The sequence below is a fragment of the Beta vulgaris genome, chromosome 4, assembly GCF_026745355.1.
Source record: "Beta vulgaris subsp. vulgaris cultivar EL10 chromosome 4, EL10.2, whole genome shotgun sequence".
Classification (NCBI taxonomy): Eukaryota; Viridiplantae; Streptophyta; class Magnoliopsida; order Caryophyllales; family Amaranthaceae; genus Beta; species Beta vulgaris.
Genome location: NC_079205.1, coordinates 17,011,792 through 17,024,353, shown reverse-complemented (window position 1 = coordinate 17,024,353; position 12,562 = coordinate 17,011,792). Strand labels below are relative to the sequence as shown.

The 12,562-nt window shown below is 34.9% G+C and overlaps 1 protein-coding gene across 1 annotated transcript; it reads right to left on the bottom strand.

Annotated features, from left to right (window-relative positions):
• Window positions 1-7,529: 7,529 nt before the first annotated feature.
• LOC125496513 (putative ribonuclease H protein At1g65750) lies at window positions 7,530-11,569 on the bottom strand. Its single transcript, XM_048641994.2, has 3 exons — window positions 8,612-11,569; window positions 8,457-8,512; window positions 7,530-7,701 (listed from the first exon to the last, which is right to left on the bottom strand). Exons 1-3 carry the CDS (start codon window positions 11,567-11,569, stop codon window positions 7,530-7,532), a joined length of 3,186 nt encoding a protein of 1,061 aa, XP_048497951.2.
• Window positions 11,570-12,562: the final 993 nt, after the last annotated feature.

Sequence of the window (12,562 nt, the reverse complement as noted above, 5' to 3'; positions counted from 1 at the left end):
GCAACATAATTTTATTGCACTTCTATCAATATCATCCCTCCTTTGTAACAATCAATTGTGAAACAAGCGCATGGAATTATCACCATGGAGACATGGGACCAAAGATGGGGACTGATACAAAGAGCAAAATCCTCCCCACCCCACCAACCAAAGTTAGCATTGAACAAAGCCAACCACTAGTAAAATGACATCTAATTCACTTCATTTCATTGAAATAAATTTCTTCCAACAAGTTGTTCCTTGATATTTTCATAACTCGATCCAAAATATCTTCTTTCAAATTATGCTCATTAACCACCTGAGCTTCATGTGGTAAAATTTCATTAGTGTATCTCTCATTTCTTTTCATTTTGGGGTGTGATATTTTTGGAGTTTTTAAATGGATAAATTTTGCTAGTTTTGAATTTTAATTTTGATGGGTTTTTTTATCATTCCATATTTGATCATTGCAGATGATGAGAGATGGGAAGTGGAGTGAGAGCCAGTGTGAAAAGAGGAGGGAGCGAGGAAAGTAAGAGGCATAGTAGAAGTTATGTTGGTGAGTGTGAGTTTGGGTGTTGAAGGAGGTGGCGATGGTGAGATGGTGGTGGGGTGAGAGAGAATGGAGAAGATGAAGTTATGAAATAAAAGGAGGAGAGAGAGAGTACTATGGTTTGGTGGGATTTTTGGGTGGGTCTTGTAATTTGGGTAGGTGTTTGGGTGGGTATTTAGTTTTGCGTGGGTTTTTGGGCAGGTCAATAGGTTTAATAGAAGTCAAACTTGCAACTATTTTTTTGATGACCAGTTAAGTTGGTAAACAATAATCTACCTTAATTAAAGTTAACTAAGCTACAAAGTGAACTTGTTCAGGAATAAACAAAAGATATACTTAAAATGGGATGACCACGCAAAAGTTGACTTATTTAAAATATATTTTTCATTTATTTAACTAAAAAGTTTAACTAGGTATTTAGTACAACTTTTGAATCTTCAAAACTCAAAAGTAAAACTATACTATTAGATTAAATATAAAAAAAATGAGATTTTATGCCTATGAGTAGCAACATTATTATTGTGACCATAAATGAGGAATTCCTAACAAAATATTCCTCATCTAGTAACTAATTTGGTATCCCGTATAATTTTAAGAAAAATTCTATTATGATCCTGAATTAAGATGGCCATAATTTCAATGGGCTTTAGGGAGCTCTGTCATGCATAGTGCTCCACAACCTTCAATGCATTTTTTACTCGCTTCCTCTGTAACAATATAATAGATATAATTAGCATGGACAGTAATTAAAAAAACTAAAAGTGAAAATTTTTCAATGTTATATCTAAATGAAACTTATTCACAAGAAATAAAATAAAAAATATAAGTAATAAAATGAATTAGTTAATACCTCCATTTCTTAATAGTTCCACCTTTTTTCTTAATGGTTCTAACTTTTGATACTGTTCACAAATTTTATTTGACAATCATTTGTAATTTATGGGTATCATGTGATATCTTGTTTAATGCGTTTCGATATGTGATTTTATGTAAAGATATATATTTTAGGAAGATTTCGAGTAACTTTCTAACAGATATATATCTACATTTTAAAATATCAACTTTTATGATTTTTCCAAATATAAAATTAAAAATACTAGTGCTCAAAGTCTTGCATCAATAAGAGTGAAAAGTGAAAATGCATATATTATTTAAAAACAAGGGAATAATAGAGAATAGAAATTTGGTTGGAAAACATACTCTGGTTTTTGTCATCATCAGGACATATCCCAGAGGCAACACAACCTGCAAAACAAAACATGTCTCGCGCTGCTGATGTCATTTCCTCGTCAAGATCCTTCATGTTAACTTTGCCCTTCATACTTAGTGCATCTTTTAAGCAACCAACAGCACATTTCATATCAGGAACTTCATGATCATTTTTGGGTTTACACTTTTTCATAACACATTTTTCAACCGAGTTTTCTTCTTTGACATCTTTTCCTGTTGTAGCTGCTTCCGAACCTTTTTTTGTTTTAGGTGCTTTCGAACCTTTTGCTGCTGTAGGTGCTTTCGAACCTTTTGCTCCTGTAGGTGCTTCTGAACCTTTTGTTGCTGTAGGTGCTTCCGAACCTTTTGCTCCTGTAGGTGCTTCCGAACCTTTTGCTCCTGTAGGTGCTTCCGAACCTTTTGCTCCTGTAGGTGCTTCCGAACCTTTTGCTGCTGTAGGTGCTTCCGAACCTTTTGCTCCCGTAGGTGCTTCCGAACCTTCTGCTCCCGTAGGTGCTTCCGAACCTTTTGTTGCTATAGGTGCTTCCGAACCTTTTGCTCCTGTAGGTGCTTCAGCACCTTTTCCCTTCCGATTAACATCTTTTGCAATTGAGATATTAATACATGTGGATAAAACAAATAGAATAGCAAATATTGTAGTGAGCTTGTATCCTTCCATTATGGTAATTTTTTATTTATTTGATTTTGGTAATTGATCTTGTATTATTCTGGGATGAAGTAGATTTCATCTAAGTTTATTATATAGGGGTTCCATTCTATATTGTTTGCATTTAGACATGTGATGGAGCATAATTCTCTCCTATGTTGTCTTCATTTCAAACACATGGCCATGACAATAAATTGTTCCCAATTTAATTAGAGTTTAAGGATAAATTATCGGATAAGCAATGTGTATAGCCAAAAATATATAATAGGTCATATTTAGTATGAAATGAAATTATTAGCTATTGGTAACAATTTTTTATTTAGGAGTTCAAGTAACCAACTTCTATGTTTTCTTTTTTTGATTTTAAATTTCCTAAACAACACCCGGACTATTGTCGTTTTTATATTGCATTATTTTAGTTATTTTGAAAAACAGTATTAAGTTTGTTGCTATTGTTTTTTAACATAAAATCGAATAATTTTTTTTTGACTAATTTTATGTTTGATGTAAATCTTATATTATATGACTTATAAAACTTCAAAATCAATAATATCAATCGGAAAATTATATATATATTAGTTCAATTATATATGAACAATCTCGTAGTTATAGAGATGTGAGAAGGGAAGAGAGAATGTATAAATAATTACAATGTCTTAAGAACAATTTTAAAATATAAGAGGTGGAAGAAATCTGAAATGAAGAAAGACATGCCGAGTTATTCGTTATTTATAAGTTTATGCCCTTCATTTTCTAAGTTTCATCAGTTTATATCACAAAATCTTGGATGTAACTATTAAGCCTCCCGCTTTTTTTTCTCTGTCCTTCGGCGATGGTAGTAGAGCTCCCGACCCTCTCCTCTTGTTTTTTTGTTCTTCGCGATTAATTTACTGTTTTTCGTAATTGAAGATTGTTTTGGCTTCTCTTGATTCGAGTTTGTTCCAATGTATCTTTATTAGATTTGTTCTTTGCAATTTGTTGGTCTTAATTCATAAGATGTTTTAACAATCGTAGTTTTTTTTAAAGTTAGCGAGTTAAATTCACACCAGAAAAATTACAACATGATCAAGCCTAATCAAGGACGAACCAATTAGGTTCAACTAATGGACCCTTCTCAACTAAGGTTGAAAAAACCACCAAGCTATTTAACAACTCAATACTAATACTCCATTTGATCATCATAATAAAACAAAGTTATATAGCATAACATCAAATATGTAATGTATCTAGCCAGTACCCATCATTGATTGTAACTCTCTAAGGAGTGAGGAATAACAATGTGAATTCAAGCCAACACCAACTTCTGAACTTTACTAACAATAACTTCAGGCTGCCAAACAATCCCATTCCAGCATCCTTCATTTCTTCCCCACCATCCTAGGGTTTCTCTAGGTCCTTCTCTTACCGAGGCTTCAATGTACTATATTTTATTTTCTTGTGATGAGAGAAGGAGAACAGACAAATGTGATGATCATGGTAAAAGTGGCGCTAAGGTTAGTTGAATGAATGTGAGATGTCGGGGCCTTCCAAATCGATTAGCTTCTCGTCTTCATCTTCATCGAGTCTTGGTTTTTCCTCGGAGTTTGGTAATAGGAGTAATCAGTAGCGGATCCAGGAATTGAGCCACGTGGATTTCAGAGTAAGCATAAATTTCAAATTACATTTTACTATCAACAGTTACATTTTTTAATAAAAAGGGAAACTTTTAACAACTGTATCTAACAAAGCTTTCATTCTTGTATTATGTTGTAACAAAAAATAAAAAGATTGTACTAACAAAAGATTATCAATATCTTATAAAACAAATACAGAGTTATAAAACGAACTACCGCTTGAGTATTAATTATTACGACAATTTTCATTAAATCAAACTATCAATTAAGTGTTGAAAGTAATTATATATCTAAGATAAACAATAATATATTAGCAACTAGCACACTTTTCATTACATATTATATAAATATATGAGCAGTGGATCAAATAAATAACATAGTATTTCACTTAGTGCGTGATTAATTGGAGAACGGGAAGAGAACAGAAAATAACCTAGGTTCATTACCTTTTAATGTATTAATACTCGGTGGGAGGGTGAGATTTATAGATATAAAGGAGACTTAATTAATAAAGGGAGGATTAAAAAATGGAAATAGAAGACCAAAAAATGAAATATAAGCTGTAGACCCTTAGTAACAAAAGATGAGGAAAGAAAGCAAAAAAAGAAAAAAAAAGCAAAAAAAAAAAGAAAAACTCCTCTAAGGAGTAGAACCTGCGACCTTGTCTCAAAGAGATATTCTATCACGCAGACTAAACCGTTGAGGCACATTACTATCAGGTGAGATATAACGCGTATTTATTACATATCCTTCCTTATTTCCTTTATTTTTCAATTTTTACTCCGGATCTGTGTGAGTTCAGTTGAACCCACGCTGGATCCCACTACCGAGTAATAGTGGTGAGAGTTGAGTTGCGAAATTTAGCTTCAAATTTTTGCCAGATTTGGATACCACGAGAGAGAGCGCAAGTGAGTAGAGAGAAAAGAGAGCAATGAGGGAGTAGAGGAGAGAGAAGAAAAATGTCCAAATTATCAGTTAAAATGATACACATTTGGTGAAATATGATAAAAAAATCATCAAGACAGATAATAATTAGTATCAGTTCGTGTAATAATGGTGTTGTATAAAAAAAAAGTTGCAAAATAATAAGAGAATACATGACTTTAAAAGGCACATAAATTGACAATAATGATACAAAAGGTCAACAAGAATAATATAGGTTGATAACAGATTTGTTGATCCTATAGGTATATGGTCAGATGATATAGGAATAGGTATAAATGGCACAAGTTTTGCTCAAATGGACATAACATGCAACAATAATGATACAAGCATAAAATCAAAGGATACAATTATACAAAGTCAACAAAACTGATATCAACAATGACATGAAACATTTACAAAATGATATGAAACACATTAATAATGACATGTAAGAGACTAAGAGTTTTATAATGACATTAATATTAGTTCGCACATGTGATATTTTGTTACAAAATAAATTATAATGAGGTAACATGTTACACCCAAAATATAACTTTTTTTTACATTTGTTTTAATTCTTCTTTGGTTATGTTTTCTATTGTCCTCTAGTAAGTAGCACTTAGGAAAATGGAGTAGTATTATATGGTTTGTTTAAAAAACATAAAAAACTTACATCATAATCCTAAATTTGGATTTTATTTTATATTAATTTCAAATTGAATTTATTATTTAATAATCCCCGATTTTAAGGACATTTTTCTTCATATTGGTCCCAATTTGAAGTGACTGATTCAACGGGGCTAAAAAAAAGCTTATATGAACCTGATTCACACTAAATTTAGTGCGGACCTAATGTTAGTACATGTGATCTATCAGAAAAATAATCACTATGTCAAAAACAATAGATATAAAAGGAGAGTAGTTATAAATGGTAAAGATTGACTTTGTAAGGAAAAATGTTACTATGTTATTATAAAGTGTAAATTTCATTATAAAAAACTAACGTAAGAAATGATGACTATATGGGAAAAAATGTCACTGCGTTAGATAATGGTAGATTAATATAACTTTAGATCATAAAAGGTGGCTATATGAAAAAAAAGGGTCACTATATCACATGAATGACTTTGGTGTGTGGACCCGGTTCACGCAAGACTAGCTAAAAAAAAGATACACTTTGTATGTTGTAATTAGTGAATGTCCCAGACGATGCCCCGAGTTGTTTCTTTTTGTAATTTATAGTCTAGTGAGGAAAATTACCATCATAATAATTTGAATAATGCATCCTTAAAGTTTGAAAATGAAAGCAATAACTTAACATTTTAAAAGGAATTGGAGTAAGAGTTTATGTCTGTTATAGTATATTGTTATTTCCATAAATGTGTTAGATATCTAATTACATGGGTCAGACTTTTAATGAGATATAATTACAAGACCTTTTTATATTTTATTTTGAAATAATAAACAATGATGTTATGTTGGATTCATGGTTAAACTCACTTTTCATTTTAAAGGTTACATATTCAATACCTTATAACTACATATCGTTATTTTTTAATTATAGCATTAGAGGAGAGTGTCATGTGGTACATAGACTTTCTTAATAACCCCTTTTAAAATATTAGTATAGTTTGGTTATGATAGCTTGGCAGGAGGGAACGAGAGAAATGAGAAAGACAATGAAAATTTGAACCCGATGAAAGGTGCAAAAATCTGACCTAATAATTAATTGACCATTTTAGACCAATTATAATATAAGAACTTTTGGTATAAAAATGAGAGGCATCCCAAATTATGATCTACGATGTGACCTTCAATATATTGGTACTCGCACTATGCATGGTTAAAAAATATCCATAGAAAATTTACTTCTTTTGGGTAGAGATTTTTTTATAAATTTTTAAATAATCCATTCAAAAGGTAACTTAAATTATAATTGTACAACTAATTTAAAGATAAAAACAATGGAAATTATAGCATGCATTTAAGTAGAGTCTAAATCTTTTATCCCACTTTAAATATAAGTACATTTAGTAACATCTTACTTTTTTCTAATAATAATTGGCTAATTTTTCAAAAATTATTTGAACTTTATTGGTACAAACTAATAGCTGTTATAAGTTCACTTACACCAAATAACTTCAAAAGATCAACATCTTTCAATAACTCATGTAGTATTAGGTTCCGTTTGGTTGGGTGTAAAATATTTTCGGTGTAAAATATTCATGGAAAACAATTTACAAAGAAAAACACAAATTCCAAAATTAGTTTTCCGTTTTTTGATTGAATATAAAAAAAATGATGAAAAGAAAGGAAAATAAAAGAGAAAGTAAGGAGGTAGTAGGAGGAGGGTAGAAGAGAGATAAGGAAAAGGAAGTAAAACAGTTTTTCCTTTATTTTGAAGGGAAAATGATTTTTCATCATTGGTACAACAATTTTACTTTTACGAAAAAAAATAATTTTACACTCCTTTAGGAACCAAATAATGTAAATTTAAAAAATAGTGGAAAACGATTTATCACGAAAATATTTCACGCCCTATCAACGGAGGCTAGATGATAGAAGTAGGGCTAGATGATAGAAATTAGTGTCCAACACCAGGACTGGGGACAGACTGCAAAAAACGATCACCATTTCTTGGACGAAAAACAGTCGGGAAGAGCTTTCTCATGTCCGTGAGCACTTCATGGCCTTTATCGCTTGGCGCAAAAGGCGGGGTGGTGCTGGTGCCCTTAGGAAGAGCAATTGCCACCGAGCTGCCTTCAACATAAGCTGTTGCTTTAAAAGCCTTCAACATCCTCGTCGCTTCGATTGGAGCCGTAGCCATGGATAATAATAATACGAGCATGAAAGCAACAAAGATCGCGGTATCACGAGCCATGGATAATCCTAGTGTTTTGATCGAGCTAGCTAAGAGAAGGGGTTGTTTATGTGCAATAATGTTTATGATGCTACTTGATATTGGTAGTACAATAAGTGCTTATGGAGGTGTTTATATAGTCTTAGTTCGTGGGTTAAGATGTAAGAGATGGTGGCGTATAAATCATGTTAATCGTCGAGGTCTGAAGAAGTTGTATTGAAAGGATTACCGGTTACATCGTTGAAGTTAGGTGGGTTTCAAAGTTATTGGAATGGCGGCCCATATTAATCCATGTAATTAAAATGATAAAAGTGTAAACGTTTAGACAGTACAAAGTGTTTAAATTGACTGATCATGGGAGAATAGTGCTTTTATAGTTTATCATTCCATCCGTCCAACACCAACACGCACATAGTATAAGTATTATATTTGTATAGAACTCGTATGTGGCCCACGTGTTAGCTTTTCGTATTACCTTTTTTTGCAGGGCTTTTTTTTTTTTTTTTTTTTTTTTTTTTTTGATAAGGAAAGGAAACTTAGGAGGACCTCCTAATCTGAAAGCCACCCTAAAACGTCCTTACGGACGAAAAGAGAAAAATCAACATCAAAGGGGGGGGGGGGGCTTGGAACACAAGATCCGCATGAGAGTACCCACGATTTGCCAAAAGATCAACAACTTTATTAGCTTCCCGATAACAGTGCTGAACCTGAAAGGAATCAAAAAGGGAGATCTTAGAAATAATATCAAGCACCAAAAAATGAATTTCCCAAGGAACTTTCCAGCAATTCTTGATGGAATTAATAACCACAAGGTTGTCACCCTCAATAATTAACCGGGAAATGCTGAGGGAGGAAGCCGCAGAGAGACCCTCCAATAAACCCCAAGCTTCAGCCTGAAGGACCGAAATGTTCTGCCCCAGGGCCCTACCTCCAGAAAGGAGGGGATCACCCAAAGAATTCCTAATAACAAAACCACAGGCTGCACTACCATTAGCTAGCTTCGAACCATCAAAATTCAGCTTATACCAACCTGGGGGAGGAGGAGACCAGCAGCAAGCGGGACCCGACCGTTTAATCTTAGAAGCACCGAGACCCGACAGAGGAAGACTAGAAATAACCTCCTCTGAAGACACGGCAGAAGACCAGGACACAAAAAACGAATTAATAACATGACTCACCCTCCTTGAGGAAAAAGACTCATCATTAAAAATGACCTTATTCCTGAAAAACCACACAAACCACCATACAAAGGCGAATTTCGAAATATCGTCCTTAGACGAAAGACTCGCACAGGCCTCAAACACCGAGCGAAAAGAAGATAAATTAAGGTCAGCTAAGCACGTCGCAGGCGAAGGCCAGTTGGACAAGGCTTGAAGATGAGCAAAAATATCAAGCGTGAAAGGGCAAGCAAAACAAAGATGCGCTACCGTTTCGGTAGCATTATTGCAGAAAACAAACTGATGAGGAAGAAAAATATGGCTTCTCTCTAAACGAGCTTTAGAGGGCAGGCCATCATTACAGGCTTTCCAAAGGAAATTCTTAACCTTTGGCGGAATCGCAAGGTTCCAAATCCAACGAAATTCAACTTTCTCAAAGGAAGCAGGAGTGAGACCCTGCGCGAGCAGGGCCCCCGACTTAACAGTGTACTCACCATCAGTCGTAAGACCCCAAATCAACCGGTCAGGCTGATCAGAAATAGGAACATATATTGACGAAATAAGAGAGACAATATGAGGGGGAACAAGAGAAAGGAGAAAGGTCGTGTTCCAACACTTAGAAGGGGAAAGGCATTGACATACCAGGAGATCGGAAACACCATGAGGCGGAGTGATGATATTTTGCAAGGGGTACTGAAAAAGCCAATTATCCGACCAGAACTTAATAAGCTTACCATCACCAACTTGCCAGCGCAAGCCTTTTTTGAACAGATCCCTAAGACTTAACAAATTCCGCCACTGCCAAGAAGAAGATTTAGAAGCTTTAATGGAAAAAATATTTTGCCGTTTGATGTAACGTTTTCGAATCAAGGTGACCCACAAATTATTATCTTCCTTAATAATACGCCATAGAAGTTTCATTTGGAGAGCCTTATTATTCACATCCGCCTTTCTGAACCCTAAACCCCCAGCAGCTTTGGGAGTACAGATACGGTCCCAACCTATGAGATTAGGAGACTTAACATCAGCAGCCTTATTCCAGAAAAAATTACGATAAATCCGATCTAAACCAGAGAGAAGGGATTTTGGCAAAAGAAAGCTCTGCATTTGGTAACTAGCCTTAGCAGCTAGGTTTGACTGAACAAGAACAGCCCGACCTGCTTGGGATAACGAATTCGCCTTCCATTTAGGTAGCTGAGATAAGGTTTTAGTAGTGATCGAACTAAAAGTATCTTTAGACACTCTCGTGCTAATTATAGGACAACCCAAATAGTCCCCCAAATCCGAAACTTCACGCATACCAAGAATGGATTCAAAACGGGTTTTAGACTCCAAAGAAACATTCGAAGTGCATTGGAAAGAAGACTTATGATAATTTACCAGCTGACCAGACATCTTACAGTATTTATCCAGAATTTGTCTAATAATGATACAACTATAATCAGAGGCTTTAGCGAAAATCATAGTGTCATCTGCAAATGTCAGGAAAGGAACACGGACACCAGATTTACCTATGGGAACCCCAATAGGCTTACCAGGACCAACAGCTGCTGATGACAAAAGGCGGGCTAACAGTTCTGCACATAGAATAAAAAGATAGGGTGATAAAGGATCACCCTGCCGAATCCCCCGGGAAGAACGAAATTGATCACCAGGGATTCCATTGACAAGCACAGAAAAGGAAGGAGACGAAATGCAAGCCTTAATCCAAGCAACCCATTGGGCCGAGAAGCCCAATTTTTCTAAGGAGGTAAGAATGAACCCCCATTCTAACCGATCATAAGCCTTTTCCATGTCTAATTTAATGGCAATCCAGCCCGTAGCACCGGACTTACATTTGAAAGATTGGAAAATTTCATGAGCAATAAGAATATTATCTTGAATTAACCGGTCAGGAATGAAAGCACCTTGAAAGGGGTGAATGATCTTACCCATCACCTCCTTCAATCTAATAGTCATGACTTTCGCAATAATCTTGTATATAGTGGAACACAAGCTGATAGGACGAAAATGATTTGGAGAAGAAGGATTGTCTATTTTGGGGATCAACGCAAGGAAAGTATGATTAATAGCCTTTAACAGGTGCCCCGAGTGGAAAAAGGCTTGGACAACCCTAACAACACTATTCCCAACTAGGGTCCAATATTTTTGGAAAAAATAAGGGGGGAAACCATCAGGCCCGGGAGCCTTATCAGGGGCTAAATTAAAAACTGCACTTCTAATCTCCTCACCTAAAACAGAAGCGGTGAGGAACATATTATCATCCTCGGAAATAATGGGATCAAGTAAAGAGAAATCAAGAGTTTCATCAAATTGCGAAAACGGGTCGGAAGAGAAACGAACTTTAAAAGCTTGCGTTAAGGCTTCAGCAATGGCCAAGGGGCACGATACCAAATCGCCATTTGGTAAAGAGATTTCCTTTATTTGATTCCTATTTCTACGAATCGAAGCCTGAGTGTGGTAATAGGAAGAATTCGTATCACCAGTAGAGATGTTTGGTTTTGCACTTTTGCTTCCATATTCAATTAAAGGATAATAAACTCGATCGTTTTCTAAGGAGAATATCTTGTTGAGTGAGAGAGCAATATCATCCGGATTCATAACCATATTATTTTGGATTACCTGTAATTTCTCATCTACTACGCGAAGCTGGCGAAAAATATTTCCAAACTGGAACTTGTTCCAGCCTTAGATTTTTCCTTTAAGTAATTTACATTTTTGAGTTAATCTAAACATGTGAGAACCATCAAAATGAGAGCACCAAGTTTTCTTGACCAAAACATCATAATCTTTCCTAAGACACCACATCTTTTCAAAACGAAAAGGTGGAGCTTTAGAGTGTGACTTAGAAAGGTAATTAAGAGAAATTTGGCAATGATCTGAAGAGGTAAACACATGATGAACTATGCTTGCTTGGGGAAATTTAGAAATCCAAGAAGTACTAGCAAGCCCTTTATCCAATCTTTCAAAAATATTACCATCACCATCTTTTTTCTTTCGCCAAGTAAAACGAGAACCAGAGAAAGGTATCTCAACACACGCCACATTACTTAAAAAATGAGACATGGTAGAGAGTCTGGCGGATGAAACAACAGCACCACCATATTTATCCTCAACACTAGAAATCTCATTATAATCACCAAGAATAATAAAAGGAAGAGTAATTGAGTTTATATAGGTAGTAAGCTCAGACCAAAATTCAGCTTTAAATTCTTTTCTAGCAGGTGCATAGATAAAAATAAGCACATAAGTAAAATTCAGACTAAGAAGATGAACTGAGCATGCAATAAACCTAGCGCCTTTGAACAAAACTACTAGATTAAAAGGGTTTATATTACAAGGCTTCCACATGAGCCACAAACCACCAGATAACCCACAAGTTGGGATGACATCAAAAACTGAAAGCCACATTGGCTAATAATCACTTGGGTAGGGCTAGATTTAGTTTTTACTTCGCACAACATAAAGATTTTAACATTATTGTGGATACAAAAGTCCTTAATTTCTGCTAAGACATTTTTCCTCCCACTACCACGTACATTCCAACAGGCAACTGACATATTTATAACGACAAAATGAAGGTGGTTTAGCAACTACCAT

What these genes read in the sequence shown, in the direction of transcription:
- LOC125496513 (XM_048641994.2), bottom strand. Translation starts at nt 11,569, where the DNA reads ATGGTTATGAATCCGGATGATATTGCTCTCTCACTCAACAAGATATTC. An exon ending in TTGAGGGTGACAACCTTGTG is followed by an intron (nt 8,513 to 8,611) that starts GTTATTAATTCC and finishes GATTCCTTTCAG; the next exon opens with GTTCAGCACTGTTATCGGGA. An exon ending in GATCTTTTGGCAAATCGTGG is followed by an intron (nt 7,702 to 8,456) that starts GTACTCTCATGC and finishes TGTTGAAGGCAG; the next exon opens with CTCGGTGGCAATTGCTCTTC.